At 38.2% G+C, this 24,475-nt stretch overlaps 1 protein-coding gene and 1 non-coding gene across 2 annotated transcripts; one reads left to right on the forward strand and one right to left on the reverse strand.

Annotated features, from left to right (window-relative positions):
* Positions 1 to 34: 34 nt before the first annotated feature.
* On the forward strand, positions 35 to 20,740 carry LOC116250023 (exocyst complex component SEC3A-like). Its single transcript, XM_031623348.2, has 25 exons — positions 35 to 366; positions 2,940 to 3,016; positions 5,325 to 5,399; positions 5,577 to 5,644; positions 5,883 to 5,985; positions 7,707 to 7,852; positions 8,645 to 8,762; positions 9,751 to 9,855; positions 11,410 to 11,511; positions 11,642 to 11,779; positions 12,679 to 12,807; positions 12,904 to 12,984; positions 13,063 to 13,137; positions 14,075 to 14,248; positions 14,343 to 14,499; positions 14,594 to 14,658; positions 15,222 to 15,392; positions 15,464 to 15,543; positions 16,154 to 16,235; positions 16,800 to 16,897; positions 17,014 to 17,122; positions 17,301 to 17,369; positions 19,614 to 19,679; positions 19,761 to 19,850; positions 20,341 to 20,740. Exons 1-25 carry the CDS (start codon positions 177 to 179, stop codon positions 20,449 to 20,451), a joined length of 2,679 nt encoding a protein of 892 aa, XP_031479208.1. The 5' UTR covers positions 35 to 176; the 3' UTR covers positions 20,452 to 20,740.
* Positions 20,741 to 23,760: 3,020 nt separating this feature from the next.
* Positions 23,761 to 23,845, reverse strand: LOC116251910 (small nucleolar RNA SNOR75). Its single transcript, XR_004171959.1, has one exon. It is a non-coding gene; the product is annotated as a small nucleolar RNA SNOR75 (small nucleolar RNA).
* Between the last annotated feature and the right edge of the window lie 630 nt (positions 23,846 to 24,475).

The raw sequence follows: 24,475 nt of genomic DNA on the forward strand, positions 1-24,475 counted from the left end.
AACCGCGTAATATGGGCGCCCGAAATGATCGTGTTGATGCAATAATTTGACTTCGGGGGACTGGAGAAGCGAACTCCAGAGACTAGAAAAGCCGGAAGCGGGTCTTCCCTTGCCATCGGCGAGATCGGTTTTGAAGAAGCGCGGGAGGAAGGAAAATCGACCGGCGAGCAGGGCCGATGGCGAAGCCGGGCGGCGGCGGCGGCGGCACGGATGAAGAGGAGCTCGTGAAGGCGGCGTCGGCCGTCATAGAAGGAGACGGGCAGAAGGTCGTCATGGCCGTCCGTGTCTCCAAAAGCCGCGGCATTTGGGGGAAGTCCGGCAGGTTGGGTCGTCACATGTCCAAGCCTAGGGTTTTGGCCGTCACTGGTGCGTTCTCTTAACGCTGACCTCCTTACATCGGGATCTCTTCCCTCCGTCCTTGATGATCTGGGATCTTGCGGTACTTCTTCGGATTTTATTCTTCGTTATTGGCGGTGGAAGAGACTGAAAATTCGAAGCGTTTGTTTGATTCTGAGAAGTAGTTGAGCAGTGCCACTGTGCGCATTTTGATCGACTCAAAGAGTTTCGTCACCCGAGTCCCCTGCAGATGTATTGTAGCTACGATTTCAGGTTGGCATATGAGTCTGCATTGAGGAGTGTCATGTTCAACCAAAATTCTGGGTTGTGGAGAGCGAATGAAATTAAATTATTTTTTGGGTTTATGCAGTGGAAATTTTAAGCTGTATCGAAGAAAATTGATGCGGCCTGTCCGAGAGTTTATTTGTTGTAGAATTAGGAAATCGAGATACTTATTCTGCTCCTTTATATTTATTTATTTATTTATTTTGCAAGTAATTTCTAGCCATGTTCCTGCATACATTTTGTTGGAGTTGCTTCGGCGGGGCAGTATCGTTTGTTTTAGACCATGATTTTATTGCGACTCCGCAGTGATGGTTTATGGAAGATCGAGGTCTTGAAAAGCCGGCATCCTAAAATTTATTTGCTTGAAAAAGAAAATCGGTCTTCTGTGATACCGTACTGTAAACGGGAGAAGGAAGGGTAGCACTGTTTGTGAATGATGCGTTATTTACTAAACTTGCGTAGATAGTGAATAATGGGCGGCTCTGTTCTCCTTAGAATTAGTATGATCGTTTTGCAGTAGAAGTGGGGTTATATGTTGATCATGCATCGAGAGTATTTTCAAGCCAGCTTCAGTGTATAGTCGTCAACTACGTAGTACGTAGCCATCCCATTGTGTCAGGTTCTTCATTGTTCGTTACTCTATGGGGTGTTTCCGCCTTATGCTTCCTAGCTAATGGTCGTGTAGGTGTTGGGTTCTTCCTCATTAATCGTTGTTACTGAGCTTTTCACTGTTTCTCTTCCGTTCCTCACACAGTTTTGCTTTCCTTGTTAATGTCATTTCTGGATCTTCCCAGCATTTTATTATGTTCTCTTGAAATAGAAGAAGGCCTCTTCGAGGATTAATAATTTGTATAAGAACGAAAGAAACACATATGCTGATAAGCATTAATATTATGTTAGATCTTCGTATAAGTTTGTGTTAGTATGAGATGTTATATTTGTCAGTTATAATTAATCAAAGGGGGATGATGTAGGTGGAAAATTAGATGGCAAATTCGGCATCTTGGATTTAAATCCATAGGCATATCCCCCAGCTTGCCCATCTTGGTGGGGGAATTAATTGGAAAACAATTACTGATGTGAGAGGATGATGTTGCTTTTATAAGCGGAGATGACAGTGAAAGTTAAAAGGAATAATGTGCAAAAGGATGTAGGGACATGTGAAGGGAAACGGCAAAAGTAGAGGACTGAAAGTCTGAAACATAAATTTCTTACAACTCTGCCACTTAGTCATGGATAGGGCTTTTCCACAGGCTAATCTTAATCTTATTGCAAGACTGGGCCCTCCAAGTTTGCTTAGCAGAGGCTCAGAGTACATTTCAACAGTCTTTTTTTCTTGTTGAGTAAAAGATGGTGAGAGAGGGACGACATTTGATTATGCCTCTTGCATGAGGTGGAAGGTTACCAATTTCCTGGGAAGAGTCTGAATAAATGGTATATAAACTATAAACATGAAATGTACCTCTGTAGCCAAAACCTGAAATAAACATCGCATAATTACTAAGCACAGTAGACTCAAGCAGAGATGGTGCACTATTATACCCTTTTGTAGTTTTGTAGATGTTGAAGACTATCTTCATTTACTTGAACAATCTTCCATGTCTTCAACTGGCCGAGCCTGTCCTCTTTCTGAGAGGCTTGGCTGAGCTGCCCATCCTTATGTATGTGAGGTAGTGGTTGCTGGGCGACATTACAAAGTCCATTTTGGCATTTACGTGATTGACAAACCAAAATTTAGCACATGATCAAACAACAAGGCAATCGGTAACTTTCTAAGTTTGTTTTAGGAAGGGAGGAATAGCTTTCTGTTGTGAGCAAAAGAATTAGCTCATTAGTTTACAAGCAGAACAATGTTCTATATCATTTTCAGTATTTTTTTTTCCTCAGACATCCTTTTTTTTTCCTTGGGAGAAGCTTGGGAATTCAAAAAAATAAGACATATATAAAACATAGTATGAAAATATATATTGTTAGCTGGAATCTGATTTTGTACCGCCAAGAAAGACAAAATCCTCCTATCTGATCCAGCCCATTTGCGGTCCTAGTGCAATTGGTTGCAGTTTTAGTTCACATTGTACTTGCTAACGCTACTGTAGTGTGGTAAGGTCATTGGGCATATTGCTACTATTATCCAATTCTCTTATTTCTGGTGAGCATAATCCCAGCAGTGCAAATTCCAAAACTTAATCTACATGACTTCTTCATTCTAACTTTGGCTGCTATTTAGACACTTGGATGATGATGGGTTAGCTATGGCTTTACTATATTATATTCTATAGGTTTTGGAATGAAAATATAGAACTTGTATTGCTTTGCAGCCATGTTTTCGTCAAAAGGACAACAGAAAAAGGCTCTTATCCATGTCCTGAAGTATTCATCTGGAGGTGTTTTGGAGGTGATTTTCCATGCTTAAGTGCTAGTGCTTGCATTTGTTTCCATTCTGATCTTGGGATAAGTCTTAAACCTCATGCAACATGAAAGACATTAAATCTAGTGTGTTTCACATTACCATAAAGTCCCCATAGCATGAATCATGTTAAATATGTTTTATATTTCACACCAACTTTTCTTACATTTTTCTCCCTTCTACCATCAGCATTTGGAAGTTACTTGCTTAAGAAATCCGTTTGTTTGTCAGCAGAGATACTTTTTGATAATTGTGTTACCTTGTACCCTGTGTTTGTCAATGTCGGACACAAGTATAGCATGTTAGAGAAAGAGAGAGAGAGAGAGAGAGAGAGAGAGATCATTAACATTAGCAAACATCCTGACCCACAAAATGTGGGTCAAGGAAGGACAAAATACAAAACGAGGGCAGAGAGAGTCCATCAGTCACAAGGAAGTTCATTAAGGAGAGCAGGGTTCTGAGTGCAGTAAAATTTGATTTTTATACATAATGTAAATATGATAGAATGTGGTGAGCCAAAGACGGCAGATGGAAGGAGCCTTGACGATGGATGATGCCATTGCGAGTTTGCTGCAATCGCTGCCAGAGGATGAGTGTTCCAGATGAGCATCCACTGCTACTCGGATGAAGGAGATGTGTCCTAAAAGGAGATCTCTAAAAATAGATGCTGGCCGGAGATGGGGAAGTGGCTGCGGCCAAGTGACTTGAACAAGCTGTTGGCTAACTTGACATTCCCAGAAATAGATGGATGGATGCTTCCTCCTGACAACGATAAAGGTCACATTGTCTAGCAAGGTGAAAGTCAGAGCATTTAAGAGCATCATGTATTTGTACCCTTTGCAGGTAGATAAGGTAACCAGTGATCGGGTGTGGAGAGTAGGACTGGAACCCCAAATAGCGAAGGAGGGACCAATTGGGGAATTTGGCTAAGTGATATAGTTCCTTGAGCGCCTTTGGTTCAAAGGTGGTGGTGGGAGAGGTAGAAATGGAGCCGATCAAGGAAACACAGGGTCTGCTTCCAACTCTTGAGAAGGTTGGAGGAACGGTGAGGAGGGGTGTGTAGCAGAAGGTGCAAGTCAGCAATGTTGATGCAGTATTTGGTTGGATGAAGACAACCTACGGGGAACGAGAGTGAAGGAGGGTAGTGGACCACTTAAGAAGGAACGCATGGTTGTGGAGTCGATGGCTGGGGAGGCCTAGTCCATTGCGGGAGGGTAGTGAATGACAAATGCAAGGAAATTTTCAGATGAGTTGCTAGCCTGCTACGAAAGGGAACTCTGTTTAGATTCCATCAGCAACCTGTATGTTCCAGGAGCATAAAACATAATTAATTGCCAAACTTGAAAGCAAGCCAGTGACAAGCTAGTTTTTGTAATGTGATATATGCAACAAGGAAACACCAAGTGGGTTGATGACCTCTTGATATAATTTTTTTTTATGTCCTTGTTTTGTTTTTCCTTTTTTTTGTATGGATAGTGGTTTTTCAGTTGGGGGGTGGGGGGGGGGGGTGTGGGTGGGGGTTGGGGTTGTGGCAGTGGTTGTAGAGTGTAAAAGAGGCTACGCCTAGGTTAGGTCTAATCTTTACTGAACATAACATAATTGGATCTAAGTAAATTGGACCTGGATTTGGACTCTTACAACGCTGCTACTGAAAACAAACTTGGGTCTGACTCCACAATATGGTAAGATCTGACTGGCAATCCAATTATTTATGTAATGCTTCTTGTGAAAGAGACTCTCCAAAACCAAAATGAAGGCAGTGTGCATGGTACGTACAGTTTGGTAGGTCTGTGAAGGTTGGAAGGTCAAAACTTCTCATGTACCTTGCTAGACCTAAATGTACCAGCCACTTTCCAATCTGAATCTAGCAAATCACATTTTAAACTGAATCTCAACCTAATATAACTGGATATCTATTGACATCCCAAACCCGGTCAGTAGGTTTTGGTCAGTTTGGTATCTGTTCAAGCCCAAATTGTTGGCATCTCTGAGGGAGGGGTTGGTTGTTTGATGAAGACTTGCACTTGTATCTGACTCAGGAACCGGGTCTAATTTCAGTCACATGGCATCTACTTCCGTTTTACTGTGATAACTAATGGTCGTTTCGCATGTTCTCCACTAGTTACTTTTTTATGTCATTTCATTTGTCATCGCAAAATGCTTTAGAATTGCATTCTGTCTATGAATAGCAGAACACACAGAATAAATCTTGAATTGAGATAGGACTGACTTCTTGATTGAGAAATATTTAACTTCCATTTTGGAAAGTGCTGTAACTATCATCACTTTGTTTTAGCCTGCAAAGCTCTACAAGCTTCAACATCTATCTAAAGTGGAGGTTGCTTCAAATGATGACTGCACATTTACACTGGTAATTTTATTCTTTGTCCTTTTTGGTGTTATTTGAACCTTACTTTCTAGTAAGGCCTCCTGTAGTTTGCTCTTGGAACTAATATGGATCCACTGGTTGATCACATGAAAAGCAGTTTTGTGTTGTTGTGCATGTGCATGTTTCTCTACTAATAGTCTTCTTTTCCTGTTCATTAAGGGATTTGATAACTTTAGAAGCCAGACTGTTTCACCTCCACAGTGGACCATGCGCAACACCAATGATAGGTGAAGAACACACTTGTGATTTTTTCTTCAAGTAATATTAGTTACAATTTGTTTAATTTGGTCTTTTGTCACATCCTAGTGAAGGTGGTTGTTTCTATTTCTGATAGTCGGCCATGTAATTGTGAACTTTTTCTTCCTTCCATTTCTTCCAGTTACAGCTTTGTTCTGAATATGTCAATGGATGTCAGAACATGTTTATCAATTTTTATTTTGTTTTCTGTTTTTCTCTTTGTTGCAGGAATCGTTTTCTTGTTTGTATCTTAACTACGTGCAAGGATATGGTTGGTCACCTTCCAAAAGTCACTGGGATAGATGTTGTGGAGATGGCTATTTGGGCTAAGGTCTCTGTCTCTCTCTCTCTCTCTTAGTGTGTTTTTTTTTTTGGGGGGGTTTGCGGTGGGTGGGGGGGTGAAGTCATACTGCCTACATGCTTGTGCACTGGCAACAGTTTTTGCATGTACTAAACTGTGGTCGTGTTCTCTTTTCTCGCAAGGTTGAATATTCAGATGTTGAAACTTGAAAGTACATAAGTTTGACATTGATGGATTGATTTTATACTTTTGATTAATTTTTTACAATATTCATAAAGCTGAATTGTTTACATAGTTTTATCCAGCGAATGCAAGGAAAGTGATGCATTTCCATGAACCATCTTTTCTTGTTCACTTCAAAACATTTGGATCTAATTATTAAATTTAATTTCAGTGTTGTTACGATTCAGATTTTTAATCACAATTTTCTCAAAATGCATTGTAATTTGGAGCTCGATAATGCATAAGGTTTGAGTTTCTCTTCCCCTCTCTAAATCTCTTGAACCATCCTACCACCTATTAGTAAACCGAGAGAAGTTCCTAAGGTATCACAGTAGAGAGTGACAAATGAGAAGGATGGTGTTTTTCTCTTGCAGTGGGGATGCCAATGGCTTCGACTCTTTCCATAACCATCTCAGATGAAACTCTGATTAGTTGGGTTTTCGTCAGGAAAGATGAAGCCATTATTAATCAAATGGAGAGTTCGTTTTGGATTTACATTTAAATGTCAGGAACTGATTATAAGGTAATCATTGATTTTGATGATGGCATTGTGTCATCCAAATCTGAATATAAATTTTCTATCCAACTGACTAATATCTGATTAGTTGGTGTGTTTATGGCTGCAGCCTAACTGAATTTGACCTGTTTACCCTAAACCTAGGCCACCTTGGTTGAACAGGTATTTTGGCAGTTAGGTGATATTGCAGACTTGAAAGCTAGAGACTAAATTGTGATGGCGAGCTTGGATGGTTAGGCATTTCCAAGTTGATTGTCAATGGTGTTCTATCAGTTTCCACTTCCAGATATCCTTTCCTTGTTCTGCATGGCTTCTTGCAGTTGCATGGGCCATTAATTTTTTGGGCTTTAGTTTATCATGTCGACTACAAGGCATGACCAAATCTTTGATAATCAGGGAGACCTTGCAATTCTACGTGCTTTCTGAAAAGCACTACTCAGTGCCCCTATTATAGCTGTACTACTCTTCCTCAGGTTAATAGATTTGGGTTTCTTCCTGTTGATCCACAAGGCATATGCCACACTTTCCTTTCACCAATGATATCTGCTCATTTGTTGCTTGAAGACTGGGCTTTCAAAGTTCAAATAGAAGCTAAGCTGTTCTTATATGGTGCAGGTTGCTCAGCCTATTCTTCTACTGTTCTAAAAATGAGCGTGACACAAAAGCATAGATCACAGAAAATATTTAAGCCACTAGCCTGGTCTAGATAATCCGCAGTTAAACTTGCCAGTATATTGGAAATTATATTCCTTAGTAGGATGACTGAATGCAGGTTAACTGTTGCTCTTTGGAACTACTGGACTGGTAAACAGTGAGCAGTGTACCATGGATGGTGTTTAAATTCATTGACTTGCTGTGTAATGGGTGTGTATATTAGTTGTTGCGTTGTTACTTTACAAATTAAATCCTTTCTCCATTACTCTCTCTCTATATGTCATCTACACTTCAATCTTTTAGCAGCACTGTGCTTTTGATGTAGGATTCTTCCCTCTTTTGCATTCTTCTGGTTTAGGCACATACTCCTGCGGTGGCTAGTCAGACAAATGCTCAGATTGGGTCCACTGCTTCTTCTTTGGAACCAAATGACTTGAAAGTGACTGTAGAACGGGACCTTGTCTCACAAGCTGAAGAAGAGGATATGGAGGCACTTCTTGGCACGTATGTATCGCTTGCTAACCTGAGACTCTTTGTGTGTTCTCTGAGTCATATTTCTGCAATTTTGCAAATCTTATATGTTGCATGTTCTTTAATATTTGATTTGGATCAATCCAAAATGGATAAAGAGATGTGGTGAGCCCTTTTGATAATGGGAACAGAAGTCAAGGCTATCCAGTGGCTTTACTTTCTTTGTCAATGGACAAAAAATGGTGGTAACTTGAGCTGGTGATAGTTTTTATCATTAAGGGGAGTTTTTGATGGCCTCAGATTTGATCTAATTCAAGGTTCTCAGAATTTGAGATCCATGGATGTAAGATCAGACTGCCCGAAATTTAGCCTTTTGATTAGGATCGTCAGACCTTTTGACAATGTAAAATGCAAAATTCAGTTCATAGGTTTGAGATGGGTTTTTTAGTTGTTCACCTTTCATTAGTGGTTCCATGGAATCTTTCAATTCCCAGCTGTGTCCGATCAATGGATTTAAGATCCTCAGCTCTCAAATACATTCCATTCAATCTGTGCATGTGAAATCCAGTCAAATCACTTCAACCCAAGGGGCAAGAATGAATATGGGCTTAGCTTATTTATTTAGTTGTATTTATTTTATCGAATAATCCTGTTGTCTTTTTTGTTGTTGGGCTTGGATTTTCTTTAGATTTTCTGCTTACTGCCATGCAGTATGTTCTTCTTTCCCTTTTATTACACTGTCTACTATCTCCACTCCGGGTGCTTGTTATGTAAACTCATTTTCTCGCAAGTGTTGTGCTACTAGTTCTTGTTAATGGTTGTCAGGTATGTTATGGGCATTGGTGAAGCAGAGGCATTCTCAGAGAGGTTAAAGCGAGAATTACTTGCGCTTGAAGCAGCAAATGTGCATGCCATTTTGGAAAGTCAGCCGTTGATAGAAGAGGTATGCTTTTTGTTGTCTATAATGTTCTACTATCCCAATTCAGTAGTTGCCACTTTGCTTCCTGCATGTGAAATGGGTCCTTGCAGTGAGTTTTTTTTTTTTCCAATTCCCTTTTCCATAGGCAAGTTGGAGAATGACCGTGGGAAAAAAGCCCCTTAAAAGTAGTATTGCAAAGGAACATTTAATCCTGATTGAGTTAGATTTATCCTATGAGCTTTAATGTTTCATATGCTGAAGAACATTTCCAATTGTAGTGTAGTCCTCAGGTCTTGTTCCTAAATCTACATCATTCTCACCCTAATGGTAAAAAAGACAATTGACTTTTGTAGCCTTGTTGAGGTAAAGAAATTAAGAGATCAACTTAAAAGTAAAAGCAATACAATTCTACATATAGGTATAGACACGTGCACACTTTATCTTCTATGACTATCTTGACAACCTTGCTTTTCGATTCCCTCTCCTCTTTCATTGAATGTGATTTAGTTGGATGGGAGGAGCAGGGAAACATGCATTATTGTTAGGGTTGCATGGCTTCGTAACTGTCAACATCTAACTGCAATATTTATCTTAAGAAGGAGAAACATCTTGGGTGCCTCCCACTTTCGTGGCAGTCTAGGCATCTAGTGCATGACTTTTGTTCTAACCTAGGCATCTTAGGCACAGCCTTTTACTGCATAGGACACATTTTCAGATGTTCTCTTGTGTGTTAAGTCTGTTAAAGCCTTACCACGTGTTTCATATTAGCAGGGTAGGCAGAAAAATTGTCCAAATCATAATCACCAAAAGAAAGATCATGATTATTTACAAAATATCATGGACACAATACATAGCCCAGACATTATGATGATACACTTGAAATTTGTTCTTCAAAAAAAAAAAAAGGTCAATGTTGCCCTGAAGCCTGAAGGTTCTTTATGACATTTTTTTGGGTTGTTTGAAAATTTTATGCATTTCAAGGACATGCAGACGATATTGGTGAATTCTGCAGGTTCTGCTTGGACTGGAATCAGCAATGGTATGTGTAGATGATATGGACGAGTGGCTTGGCATTTTCAATGTAAAGCTCAGACATATGCGAGAGGATATTGCATCAGTAAGCCAGCATAGCTGGGAACGTACTTCCTGATATTACTTGTAGATCTGTTAACTTAGTTATCCTGTTTCTTGTGACTTAGTGGTAGCATTCAGCATATGCCTTGTTCTTTGACCAAAGGTGTTGTCACAGACATTGGTGTTTTCTGATAATATCATAATATTGTCACAAAAAAGGTTTTTTTTTGCTGAAATAAAAAGATCATATTTTTTTTCCAAAATATTACCAATAAGTAAATAATTTTTTTTTGCTTTAATTTTTTCTCAGCATGTACTTTAAGTGTTTGTTTTCCAATGTTTTGTTATTTTTTTAAATCTTGAAAATTATTTTGAATATTTTTCTCAACATTTTGTAGGAAAATTAGTATAAAGCTCATAATTTTCTATTTACACATTTTTCAATTTTTTGAATTTATGAGATTTCTTAAGAAAAACAAAATTGAAAAATAATTTCTTTGAAAAATCTTGCTGATAAATACCCGAGCAATATTTGTTTCAATGTGCAAATGAAAGTTTTCTTAGTGTTTCAAATTAATGTATTGATCTATGTTCTCACTTTTCAGCATTGGCATTGGAAAGCTTTTAAAATCACTTTGTCGTTGTAAAAGGTATTCTGGATGGAATATAGCCTTCTTTTTTGTCCCCTACAATAATTGTTGATGTCGTCATTATAAGCGTTGTCTTCACATTAAGAATTAGGTGTGAGTTGATCTAACCTGACTTGACACGATCACATGTGATAATAAATCCCATTTGGTACTTGTCACTATATATACATTTTGCTCAATGCTTTCTAGCATGATATAGCACAAGCCCTTTAGAGACAACTTTGGCCCACCATCAATTCTGCCTGATCTTAACAATAAAAATATTAGGTTGGCTTTGCCAATTAGTTTGATCCAGCTAGCTGATTGCTTCACCTGACTTAGTGGCTAACTTTTCACACTCTTTTTGGTTCTAGTTTGTAATTCTGAATGATGCCTCCTGCTGCTCTATAAATGCTATACTGCTATGCACAAATCAGCGAGAAACATTGAAAATATTATCATAATAAATAGTCATTGTCCATTGCTGTTAGGGGCTTGAAGTTTTCGCAACATTGGCAAGAAGTAGAAGTAATCAATCACTGGCAATCTTTACAAATTTTCATTTGGTTAAAGTTAGGGAATTCATAGAATGCTAGATTTTCGAGTTTCAGTTAGAACTGGTTCTTTTTTCTTGAACCTATGTGTCACATATTAAGATCTCCAGGCTACTTACATGTTGAGGAGCTGGTTTAATCTAAATCTTGAAATATAACAATGCTCAAACTCAAAGTCAAATGATCTATTAATGGAAAAATGATACTTCTAACTGTTTTCTTTTCTTTGTCATTTTTTTATTGTATTTTTATACTTCTTTTAACTCATACTGCCTTACTGCTAACTTCTGCCAAAGTAGTATCATGGTTAAGCATGTTCAGATAGTCATAAGGCTCCTTAGAAACCAAAGCCCTGCTTGAAGTTTTGTATGTACTGTGTTCAATCATGCTTATAAGACATGTTATGGCTCACAGATAGAATCCAGAAACAATAAGCTAGAGATGCAGTCCCTAAACAATAAGGCACTCATTGAGGAGCTTGATAAACTTCTTGGGCGTTTGCGTGTTCCTTCTGAGGTATGTGGCCAAGCATCTTGAGTTGCACTATTATCTGTCTTTTTATCTTGTGGCACTTATTATATTTATGATTCTTGTGATTAGAATTCATGCTGTCCATTTCAAATGTCTGACGTTTGTTTTATTCCAGTATGCAGCATCACTAACAGGAGGTTCATTTGATGAGGCACGGATGCTTCAAAATGTGGAAGCTTGTGAATGGTTAACTGGTGCCTTGCATGCTTTGGCGGTTCCCAACTTGGATCCCTGTTATGCTAATATGCGAGCTGTATGTTCTTTAGTATCTTCTTTCCTTTTGAAGTTAGCTTAGTTGAAACCATTTAAATGATAATTCTCTATTATTTATTGCCTTTTCATTTGGAAGATTTAGTAGGGTGGCATTTGGATGACAGTGGCCAAAGGTTGGGATTTTGGAGATCCATGTTTTTCAAACCTGGTTTTTCATGTGCTTGTCTGAACAAAATCTGCAAATTCAATTTGTGCCTCAAAAAAAGATAATCTGCAAATTACGTTTGTGCCTCAGAAACAGATAGCTCACCATTTTCCAGCTACTTACTCCTTGAGAATCAAGACGTTGTGCAACAAACAATCTAGGTGTTTTAACTAGGAAAACAATAGTTGACTTGCAGCTTCCTTCTGGTTTGTTTCGTACGTATTTACTTTTCTTCTTTTATTGTTCTTTATTCTTTTTCTTCTTCAATGTTTTCTTTCCTTTCTACATTTTCTAAACCTTCTATTTTATGTTTGCTTTTCCTTCTATATTTCTAAAATTGCCCCCTTTTTTTGTCTTGTTCTTTATGAAATGATAGTGATGATACGGGTATTTATCATTTCATCTGAGTTTAAAGTTGTGCCAGAACATCAGCTCTAGATATTCCAGTCAAGGAGCTCTGCATGCATGTTATGTGTCTGAATGCATAACTTTTGTGTGTGCACTTGTACATAAATGTTTTATTTGGATGAACAGTGTTTAGCATTGTTGAATTCAGTTTTCTCCTTAAGTATTTTATAGTGAGGACATTGCTAGCATGCATTAGCCACTTGATTGGCCAACCAACCAATTTTTTCTGGTTTTCAGGTGACCTGAATCTTGTCTAACTGTTTTCCACTGACTATTTCAATTTCTGTGTTATTTGATTAGTGCTTGGGTTTTCATATATTTGACAGGTTAAGGAGAAGAGGTTAGAGCTTGAAAAGCTGAAGACAACTTTTGTTAAGCGAGCATCTGAGTTCCTTCGTAATTACTTTGCTAGTTTGGTGGATTTTATGATAAGTGACAAAAGTTATTTCTCTCAGGTGGCTCACTTTACATGCCATAGGAGCTTAGTTGTTAAATAGAATCCATTGCAACTATCTAGTTTAACTGTAGGTTGTCCATTTAAATTTTGGCAGCGAGGGCAGTTGAAGAGGCCTGACCATGCTGATTTGAGATATAAGTGCAGGACATATGCACGACTTCTGCAGCACCTGAAGGTTCCCTTTTATAAAAAATACACATATTGGTTTTGTATTTTCTAGTGTCAACTGTTAACTATGTAATTTTGTTTGTAGAGTCTGGATAAGACATGCTTGGTTCCTCTTAGGAAAGAATATTGTCGATCACTTAATCTGTTGCTTCGTAGAGAGGTTAGAAATCCTTCCTTAATGTCATTATTTTCTCTTTTTCTTTCGTAATATAAGCACATCACTTTTAATAATAGCCTTGTTTTGTTCAGCCAATTACTGACTTTATGGCATGCTTGGTTTCAGAATTGATCATGTTGTCCTTTTCAAGCACTAGTGGCGGTACTGAAGTCATTATCTGTTAATGTGTTAACTGTAGCAACCCAACCCACTTCCACACTGGGTTTGGTCTCCTGGTTTGGTGGATCCCAACTCACCCCCAAATAGCTTTGGTTCCAGTCTCAAAAAGGCTAAGAGACTAACTAACAGTCATGATTTCTCTTAGTAGAATACTAATAATGTATAAACTTGGTGTCACTGACCCAAAGGTGATCCTAATGCAGCCCAGCAAATTACCTTTATACCATCACTTAGAATGTGCTATAAAGATTAGTTCAAAGCCTAAATAAGTGGATCTCCAATAAGTAAAAAAAATAAGGACAAGAAAGAGAGCACTAGTAGGGGCAGCTTGGATTGCTTAGAATTTTTTAATTTGATTTATTTACTTTTTGTTGAGAAAATTGGTTTTGACAGAGATGCATTAACCAACACTTTGATAAAGCCAAAATTGTGCATAACCTTGTTGGTAAACTAAGTCACACTGGTACATGGGGCAAGCCCACATACCCATACCAGGACTCGGTACGTTTGGATCAGTTCCTGGTCGACACCAATCCAAACCACAAAAATAACATTGTCTTAGTCTATTTATGTTTTTTTATGAGATTATATGTAGGAACTATGAAAGGAACATCGTCTTAATGATGTGATGATATCCATTTTGTTTTTTGGAATTAAAAATATATAATTATTGCCGTACCACCGTACCTATGTGACATAGTTGGTAAAGCATTTTGTGCTGTAAGGCATTTTGGTACTTAGTTGTTTCATAGTTTTTCAGGCTCGTGAGTTTGCAAGTGAACTTCGTGCAAGTACTAAAGCATCAAGGAATCCCACTCTTTGGCTTGAAGCTTCTGTAGGTTCGAGCCAAGTGGCGGCCAATGCAGACACTTCTTCTGTCTCTGAAGCATATGCCAAAATGCTTACCATTTTTGTTCCTCTACTGGTTGATGAGGTTTGCTTACTAAATGACGAATCTCCAATTGTAGATACATATGTAAGGCTTTTCTATCATTTGATATTAATTCTTCGACTTTATGGTATTACAGAGTTCCTTCTTTGCACATTTTATGTGCTTTGAGGTCTTGGCCCTTGTCCCACAGGGGGTTCCTTCTGCTTCTGTGAACAAGGGTGATTCTCACAGTGATGACCTTAATGACGAAGATCTTAGTCCCATGGATGCGGATGGGAATGATTTAAAGCCTGGTAGCTTCTGGGTTTTTGCTTTTTCACAGTTTATTTGTGTAGGTCTAGGAACTAGTTATGAACTGTGTGATTTTCTTGATTGCACTTTTTGCAGGCAAAGATGCTGCTGAACTAAAAGCACTAAATGAAGCTCTTAAAGATCTTCTTGATGGTATTCAGGTAGTCTTGGTTTTCTCTAATTCTCTGCTTTTAATACTGTCTTTTTGCATTTCTTGATCTTGAGGTCCTTATAGATGAACTAGAAGACTTTTATAGTCCAGGAAGTTGCTTGATGAACACTGGTTTTTCAGTGGGTTATGTAGCTGATAAAATTTTATAGCTTTTCTTTACAGAAGTACTGTTCAACATGTAATCTTCTATCAGGTAGGATTGATGATGAGTTAGATGTTACATATGCTTGTTACAGTTACTCCAGTAATAATACCTGTTACAGTTGCAAATGTTCATAAAATGTTAGCCTAACAGGGGTTGATATGTAACATTGATTGGCTCTAGCATATTCAAGTTTCAAAATATCATATGTTAATATTGCATTTTTAATGACTTTGTCATTCTTGCTCTGGAAAGTTGATATTTTAGGTGTTACATTATGAAGTGTGACCTATGACTCATGTATGCATGCTGCATTGTTGTTTCTCATGCCTTGAGAAGAGTTGGTAGGAAGAACTTACAATTTGATGATAGGGAATCTCTTCTTAGATTGCATGCTTAAATGATTTCAGGAGGACTTCTATGCAGTAGTAGATTGGGCATACAAGATTGATCCTCTCCGTTGCATATCCATGCATGGGATTACCGAGAAGTACCTCTCTGGCCAGAAAGCTGATGCAGCGGGTTTTGTGCGTCGGTTGCTGGATGACCTTGAGTCTAAGATCTCCTCACAGTTCAACAAGGTTTCATTCAAATACATCCACAGTTTGTTTATAGTTGTCTTGGTTGTGTTCATTATGTAACTTTCTTACAGTTTGTGGATGAAGCCTGTTACCAAATTGAGCGCAATGAAAAAAGCATTCGTCCTTATGGTGTCTTCCCATATATTCCAAGGTAAAAGTGCAGGTTCCATATGAAGTAAACATAGGATGGTTGCCATTAGTTATTTAAGGAAGCTTAGTGATTTGTTTCTTTTGTTATCTAAGGTGCCTCTTGAACATTCTAGTAAAATTCTAAGTATCCCTTTGCTGATAGGGAGTGGTTAAAAAAGGGCTATTCCTGCCTAGGTCCTGTGTAACAGGTATATGGCATTTTGGCCTCAGTGTCCATGTTGAATGGGTTTGACGCAGAGATATGGTCCAACTGGAGACAGGGTAAGGATATAGTCAAACTTGTATCCAGTGCAATTTGACTGTATCCTCTAAGAGTATTCTTTTTAAAACTTAATTTTTTTAAAAGGAAGTAAGAGGTGTGGCTCTCTCTCTCTCTCTCTATATATATATATATATATATGTGGCTGTAGAACAGAGAGAAGGGAAGGAGGGGGACAACCTTTACACGTTTGGATAATAGTTGTGCTCTGTTATGATCATCATTTGGCCTATATAAGATAGACAGTAACGTTAATCTGTTTTTCAGTGCAACTGTTTGGTCTTTTTGCTTGGGAATGAATCTGCTAGTATTTCTTATATGGAACCTAAGATGGAACATTTCTATTTTATAGGTTTGCAACTCTTGCAACACGCATGGAGCAGTACATCCAAGGGCAGTCCAGGGACTTGGTTGACCAAGCATATACAAAATTTGTAAGTGAGGCGTCATCAAGTATCTCTCTAGTCATTTTGCAAGGGAAGTGACATAGTAGAAAATCTTCTTGTCATGTAGATTTTGACACGAAATCAGCTGCAACACTGTTCATGGCTCTGTCATATTTATTAGTTCCTCGACCAATTTGCCATATTATTCAATGTAGCTGAGATAACTGCACTGGTGGACTGCTCTGTCGAGGAGCTGAAACCCCAAGGAGTTCATGACTTCTGTTCTTTTCTAATGTCAGAATATTCATGTGCTGAGGCCATTCTACCGAACCAGCAACTCTTTAAGTTGAATAGATACAACACTCACTTTTAACCCTCCCTATTTTTCGTTGGAAAAAAGGGTGCTTCGTGTAGTTTGAGCACAAATAATCCCGTTTGTGCTGTAAGGAGCAGATGTTTAACGTGCTAACCTAGCTGTATTTTTACAGGATTTTCAGTAGTAAAAGCGTTTTGGTGAACATGATTTTGTGTGTTTTGTCCTAGTTCTGCATTGTTTTTTCTCCACCAGTGATTTGTAAGTTATTTATGACTCAGGGATGATCATATTTGCAGATTAACGTAATGTTCACAACATTAGATCGCATTGCACAAACTGAGCCTAAGTATGCTGATGTTGTACTTCTTGAAAACTATGCTGCTTTTCAGAACAGGTGAAGAATTTATATCCTTGAATCCCAATTTTTCTTGGTTAGCAAGTGATTTCTATCCTATATGCCTATCTCTAGAAAACATGCTGAAGAGAAGCACATACTTATTGTTCATGCAGCCTTTATGACCTAGCCAATGTTGTGCCAACACTTGCTAAATTTTACCATCAAGCTAGTGAGTCATATGAGCAGGCTTGCACACGGAATATTACTTCAATTATATACACTGTAAGTATGGGAGCAGGTCATCCTTCTTTACCCTCCATCAGCTTGTCCATAAGCTGTTGGGACTTGTGACTACAGTTACTTTTTTTTGTTTTTTCTCTCTGGGTATGACAATTCCAATGTGCAAATCTTATCATATGTTAGATAAGTATTTCATTCATCTTCCTGATTATTCTTTCAGGTATTTGACAAGTTATTTCAGTTTGGTCGTAAAATCGAAGATTTGATGTATACCATTCCTGCAGAGGAGGTAAATAAGTCAGAATGTATCTCTTTAATTTGTCTGTGCATGTTCACTATTGAAATGCGCAGCTGACATAGCATAAGGATACTCTAGAACATACATAATACATTGCTTGTTAACGCTGCAATATATGTTGCCAGTTGCCACTGATTCCAATAACATATTCTTATTGAATTTGATAATGCATGTCTTAATGGGTTCAAGAACATTAATGTGGAAAAAGAATTACATTTGTCATAAAGATGCAAAAAATGGTAAAAACAACATGGTGTTTCAAAGAATAAGATCATAAGAGCATGATTCACGAACACAGAGGTATGTCCATATTTACACAAGCTTCTTAACTTAAAGCAATGAAATATAAATGCCAACTCAAGCTCAAGTTCTTGGAGCAAATCCTGGATAACTGCAGTTAAAAGTATGTTACAGGTGAAAACGAGGTTGTTAAAGAAATGTAAGATATGCAGTCTGTTAAGTGAACGGAAAAATATGCAGCCAACGTTATAAAAGGGATGCGGAGTTAATGGCATAATACCGACCATGTTGAATAGACAATGTCCAAAAGGTATCATATCGTGTCATTACTGGATATGCATGTCAAGTGTTGCACGTCCATGTGAGCTTTGTAACTGGATTAGTGAATCATGATCGGTTCTAATTAGTCAAAAGTGGGTCTGGGTGTTACGTGGCAGTCCAAGTAAAAGAACAATTTTTTTTTGGATTTTTGTGCTGAAGTGTAACGTTGTTGTTTTCTTTTTATCTTTTAACAACTTAGTTGTTATGGAGGAATTTGAAACCCTTTTCACCTCTCTTCTTTCCTTTTATTTTTTCTGATTATTCTTATTTCTCTTTGTTCTCCCTTCTACGATGGACTAGTGCTGCTTAGGCACCCAGCTGGGCCTTGACCAGGGCCTTTTTACACACACAGACATATATAAAGTATTTTGACTGAGATTGTTCTCTTTTTCTTTTCTTTTTTTTTTTTTCAAAAAGGAAATCGATTTTGAATGTTAGAAGATAATCCCTTAGAGCAATGTTGTAAAAGGCATATTGTAACGCTTATCGGTCAGGCTGACCAATTACCTCGTATCGTAACATATTGTAATCTATCATAAACGTATTGTAAAATTATTTTTAATCATAAAAAAAAAAAGAAATAGAGAAAATTCAGAAAAAATCATGAAAAATGTGTTCTATAAAAAAATTCATCACACATAATGAATATTCATGATTCATCATTCATAAGCCATAATATGTTGACAACACATTAAAAAATAAAACAATTAACTTCATAAAATAAATATAAACATATGATAAACTTTACAAAACAATATTAATATTCTTAAAACTGATAATTGAGGGATTGTATAGTTTTTGTAGAAGAAGAAACGCAAAAAGCCTCTTTTTCAACTCAGGAATGGGTTTCCTACAACAAATCTCCCTTCAAATTGGTGATCTCCCCTCAAATTGACTATTTATTTGGCAAGTTCTCTCTGAAACCAGTAAAAAAGTCCCGCTTTTGGAGATGTTAAAAGTGTTATAAATGGAAGGGAAGAAATATTTTTTTTTTTAAAAAAAAAAAGAAATCAAAATGGGCTTTCCTAAAAATTGCACCCGTAAGATAAGGACCGTATCATAAGATACGGGCCGTATCGTATAACAGTTGTTAAACCTACGATACACATGAAAAAATGTATTGCAGGCATATCATGTAGATTTTTCCAACATATAAGATATATATCATTGGAGCCGTATCGTACGATATGGATAACACTGCCCTAGAGAGAATATCCTAAAAGTGAGATTGTGCAGCAGCATCTTATGCGGTCAAAAGCCTCAAAGATCAGCTATTAGGTTTTAAAGTGAATGGCTGCAGCAGTAATCTAATGGCTCTCCATTCAAAAGAGATACACTTAGGTGCAACAATTTATGCCCACATCTGTAGTAGCCTGTATTTCTTCTCGTTGACTTGCAACTGGTTGAGTCAGCATGGTCTATAACATCTCCTAATAATCATTTCAAACTTTGGTTTCTTAGATGCGAGGATCTGATTTTTTTTGGGAAATATTTGTGATGGTTTTTTGGATCCCTTAGCTTCCTTTGTATATTACTGGTTGTTGCCCATTCCTTTTGAAGTGATCTTGATGGCATCATAAAGCATGCAAAATTTCGTGTGTGACAGTATATGGAAGTAGTTTACAGCTTCCTCACTTGAAATTAGGTACTCAAGCTGATGGTATTTGTTTTCAGATCCCTTACCAAACCGGTCTGTTCAAAACAGATCTTCGGAAGGTGTTGAGGGCCACTCTACCTGTGGTAAGCTAAACATGTAATATAATCCTTTCTCCTTTCTGGTTGTGACATTTTTCCCAAGCATCACAGCGTTTCCTGTTTCAGATGGATAAATTGATTGCCACCATGTACAAAAGATTGCAGAAAAATTTAACGTCTGAGGAACTGCTGCCTTCACTATGGGATAAATGCAAGGTTTGTTGGGGATATTTGTTACTGAGGATGCAATCTATGGTCAATAATGAAACTACTGTGTGTGTTGTCAAACTGTCAGCCGACTATGAGTTTTTGGTTTGTGAAAACAGTAAATTTACAGCTTGGTCTATGGTAATGCTGAAGTGGATGCAAAATTGTCAATTGCCAAGGCCAGTCCCCTCACGTTGGTTTCTATGAAAGTCAGTGAGGCCACGTATGGGCCATTGGCTACAGATTTTTACTTTCACTTGTTGTGGCTAGCATTCTGTCTTGGAACCTGAATGTAGTTCCATAAGCTAATGGAACTATATCCCTACTGTTGTGTAGTGTCAGGTTTAGTCTGCTTTTGGAGCAACGTTCTCCATTGAAGATGCGGGAAGAATGTCTTCCATTAAGAACCTGTGTTTTTTTTTTCTTGACATTTCTTTTCCATTTCTATAGCAAGCTGTACCAAAATAACTAAGATTTTGGTCTCCCCCCGTTTTTGCAGAAGGAATTCCTTGAGAAGTACGAAAGCTTTGTTGTATTAGTTTCCAAGATTTATCCTACGGAGGACACCTTGCTATCCGTTGCTGAATTGAAAGAGATGCTTGCAATGTAAAAGCCGCTTGAGTTGTACATATTTAGACGACATCATGGTTGTCTTATTCCAGTGAGTTTTTTTCCTCCATGGATGCATTTCACTGAGCGTAGTTTAGCCGTATTCAGTGAGCCTTTTCTACCATGGATGCATTTGACTGAGCGCTTCCTGGTGTACCTTACGTATTTGTGCCATATGACTATATTGTTTCTCATGTTCTATCAGTCGAAGGCTCTGTATTCCATCTTTATGCTTGTAACGTATGGACGTCACTTCTATTAGAAAGGAATTTTTAGCTCTGCCAGCAGCATTTTTTGGCCGTACGTTTCATTGGATCATCATCGTTATTCAAGTTTCTCTCAATAAATCATTTCTTATATTCTGGATATTCTTGCATTTATTCATTCTGTTACGGATTTCTCTACGGCAATGGAAGATGTTGCCTAACCATGATGAAGTTTAAAAGGATAGAGGACGCACACCAGTTTAAAATATAGCCTGCATAATGATGAAACGTGCAGCGGTAACATACCATCTGCAATAACAGGAAATTCGCGTAGTTTGGTTGGGCTGAAGAGCAGTGGAAGAGCCACAAATATGCCTGCATAGAAGAGTGCCCTCCCTCAACTACTAATTTACATGTTTGTGCACTCCCTTAAATTTTTGGCTCCGCCAGATAAAAGTTATCTTAAGTTTCATCCATGTGATTGAAATAAACAAGAAATTTGACTGTTAGTCCGATTCCGGCCAGATATCCTGCCATTTTATGTCCATGGAACCTTGGCTTTCTTTGATTTGAAAATCTTAGGTTCAAACCCCTAGTTTGGTGGACGGAGCTTTTGCCATCGAGGGCCTCGCTGCCAGGCCATCGAGGGCCTCGCTGCCAGGCCAGCGAGGGACAGTCGACCCTTTCCGGGAACAGAAGCAAGGGTCGTGATCGCTGTTTCGGCGACGGTGTTGCGAGGGTCTTGCTGGAAAGAGCGAGGGCTGCCCTCGTTAATCCGGCAGGTGTCCTCCCTACCCTTGCTGTTCCGGCGAGGGTTGAGATGGCCCCCCGTCAGACCACCGAGTGTCAAGATTTGCCCTCGCCGGGACACCTATTTCATGTTCCCGACGAGGGTAGACTGACCCTCGCCATCTATAGCGAGGGTCCCCACTGAAACAGCGAAGACAGCCAATGGGAGATGCATCTCTACTAGCCAAGGGTAACACAGAGTAGAGCTGAAATTGCTTTTTTAGGAAAACTTGAACAACTCTCAACTAGCCTATTTTTGTTAAAGAATGTCAATTTGAAAAAAAAAAAGAAAAAAGAAAAAGAAAAGCAAAAGCGACTCTTGTATCTCAAACAACAACGAAGACATGGAATTTTTTTAATTATAAAACGAGTTTTGGTTTACCAAAGAATTCTATTTTAAGAAACCTGCTAATGCAATCAAAGAAGCTGAACATCAATTTTGAGAGCGTCTTGACCCTTGCTGAACATCAGTTTCAGTAAAGGTCGTCTTGACCCTTGTCTGGCGGAGAGGGTTTGTACCCTCGCCGGACAGCAAAGGTGGTCGAATCCAGCCCTCGCCGGATGGTTCCCTCTCGCCGGATGGTTCTCTCTCACCGGATGGTTGTATCACCTTTTTTTGCCATCTTAGAGAGTGAAAGGGCTTGTATTCATCTCATTCATTTTAAAATATTTTGCATCAAGAGGCGCTTCTCTGTAAATTTGCTGGAAAATAAGTGCGCCAGTTCGTTATCTATCCGCCCATTTCAGCTTCTTATTTTTTTCTTAACTCTAATTCTGCTTACGTGTTTTATACGGTAGGTTTAGTGAAAATCAACTCTTCTAAGTAGCTGAAATTTGTTATGTTTTTATTTTGGTGTCTTTAAAATCAATTTTTTAAAGAAAAGGAAGAAACAAACTGAGTGAACTTAACGGCCCAGACGGCTTCACGCAGCTGCAAACTCATCACCCGTTTTCATGAGCATTGGGGCTGGTCCCTTTTGCCTCCCTTCTGTCGTAGCAGCCATAATAAAAACAAATGACTTTAAATCTATCATGAAATCGTTCACATGATGATTAATTTATTATAGTCTTCGAAATGGCTTTGTCATTTGGGACTCCAGTCTCTCTCCAGTGGGGTTGGGAGATATCCATATTTGTTGAAGAGTGCTATCTTGATGCTATTGAATAGTGTTGATGAGCTTATAAGTGTCATTATGAAGCCAATTGGACTGATTACTCTCTCTCTCTCTCTCTCTCTATATATATATATATATATATATATATATATATATATATATATATATATATATATATATATATATATATACTGTCGTTTTAGGATTAAAAAAATACATGGTACTCAATAATGGCTAATGACAGCAAGAGAAAAAAATACTCAGCCAAAAAGGGATCCAACAGATCAATCGTCAACACTACAACCAATGAAGAAAAATACGGTAGTACAAAATTACCGAGCATAATAATGAAACAGAGAATCTTTTAAGATTTAAGGGAAACTGATATAAATAGTCTATACGAGATTTTAATAAACAAATCATAAATGAGTAAACAAGAAGTGGATATGGCATCGAATGCAGCTGAAAGACTATTTATAACAATAATGAAACTGAGAAAGCCGACTAATCTCATGGGAAAGTCATATATATAGTCTATCCGACCTTTTAAAGAAACGAACTCATAAATAAGAAAAAGAGAAGTGGATATGGCATGAAATGCAGCTCAAAAGTGCTTGAAAGATAATCACGTGCCTTTCCATCATGATGTAATGACAGAAAATGTTCTCATCATCGCTGCTTCCTTCCACAGTCCCCTCAAATTCATCATTTAGAAGGGAAGAAAGAAAAAAGTTTCAAAAAAGCGTGAGAGAGAGAAACTAACCGCACAACATGTTTTCACTAATCACTTTCATTGAATCACCAGAAAAATCTGATATCGTTGGCACTGCATTAATTTAGTTAACATAAACCTTTTTCTTACTAAATTTCTATCAGTTCTTATCAAAGACTGATTGCTAAGTACACATTAACCGAGTAATTAAAGCATATAGAAAGCAATCAAACCCAACAAGAGTTTTCCTTTTTTTTTTTTCTGAAAAGAGAAACCCAAATAGAAGTCCACAGATCATGTGCCCATGATTGGTAGAACAAAGATAATCAACCAGAACCTCTGCCCATGATTGGTAGAACAAAGATAATCAACCAGATCCTCTGCACATGATTGGTAGAACAAAAACAATCAACCACCAGCGGAAGGTAGAAGAGATATTGATAAACGGAGAAAAACAGGAGAAGATGAAGGGCTGTGATGGGGAGCCTTCCTCTCAGTCAAATGCCTCGGTAGACATCACGAAGCACGAGAATGGAGTTCAGACTGGTCATCATTTTCTGCTCATCATGGAGAAAGGCGAGCCCGTCGTTACAGAACTCGCAACTCAAAGACGGTGAAAATGATTGTGCTTGAACCCCACCAACGATTAAAAGTGTGGGTGACCTGCAACTGCAAGTTCCCCTCTCAGGCTCGTCCAGCCATCAAACCACCCAAGAGAGGCGTTTTATAGGGTCAGAATTTAGGGTTCCACTGAAAAAAGACTCAAATGCCCTTTCTGTTTTCACCCAACGGGTAAAAAGTGAAAAATGTCACCACCATTATACTGGAAGCAATCTAAGCGAAGTTCAAGTTCTTATTCGAGTCTTCAGATCTGCTGCTTTATATCTGATTTCTTTCTCCCGGAGTTTCATTGCATGACGGAAAGAGCGTGTACCCATTTTGGAGGCTTTCTTTATCATGAAAAGGGGAAGAAAAGGGTGAAAAATGAAGATCGGGTTCCAGTTCAAACAAGGGCGACGCTTGAAAGTGAACGGAAATGATCGCCAGAAGCCGAGAAGCAGAATATTCGGGAAGAAATCTTATTTTAGGGCACTAAAGAAAAATGCGACAAAGCAGAGGACACGAAATAAAGCAGGACGAAACTCCAATTAGGAAAAAGAAAATCGTTTCCAGCAAGGCTCTCTTGTTCGAACGATGCTTATA

This window comes from Nymphaea colorata, chromosome 3 (assembly GCF_008831285.2).
Source record: "Nymphaea colorata isolate Beijing-Zhang1983 chromosome 3, ASM883128v2, whole genome shotgun sequence".
NCBI classification, from domain to species: Eukaryota; Viridiplantae; Streptophyta; class Magnoliopsida; order Nymphaeales; family Nymphaeaceae; genus Nymphaea; species Nymphaea colorata.

Coding starts and splice junctions, on each gene's coding strand:
- LOC116250023 (XM_031623348.2), top strand. CDS start 177: ATGGCGAAGCCGGGCGGCGGCGGCGGCGGCACGGATGAAGAGGAGCTC. Junction 15,544..16,153: donor GTCTTCCCATATATTCCAAG/GTAAAAGTGCAG, acceptor TCTATTTTATAG/GTTTGCAACTCTTGCAACAC. Junction 17,370..19,613: donor ATACCATTCCTGCAGAGGAG/GTAAATAAGTCA, acceptor ATTTGTTTTCAG/ATCCCTTACCAAACCGGTCT.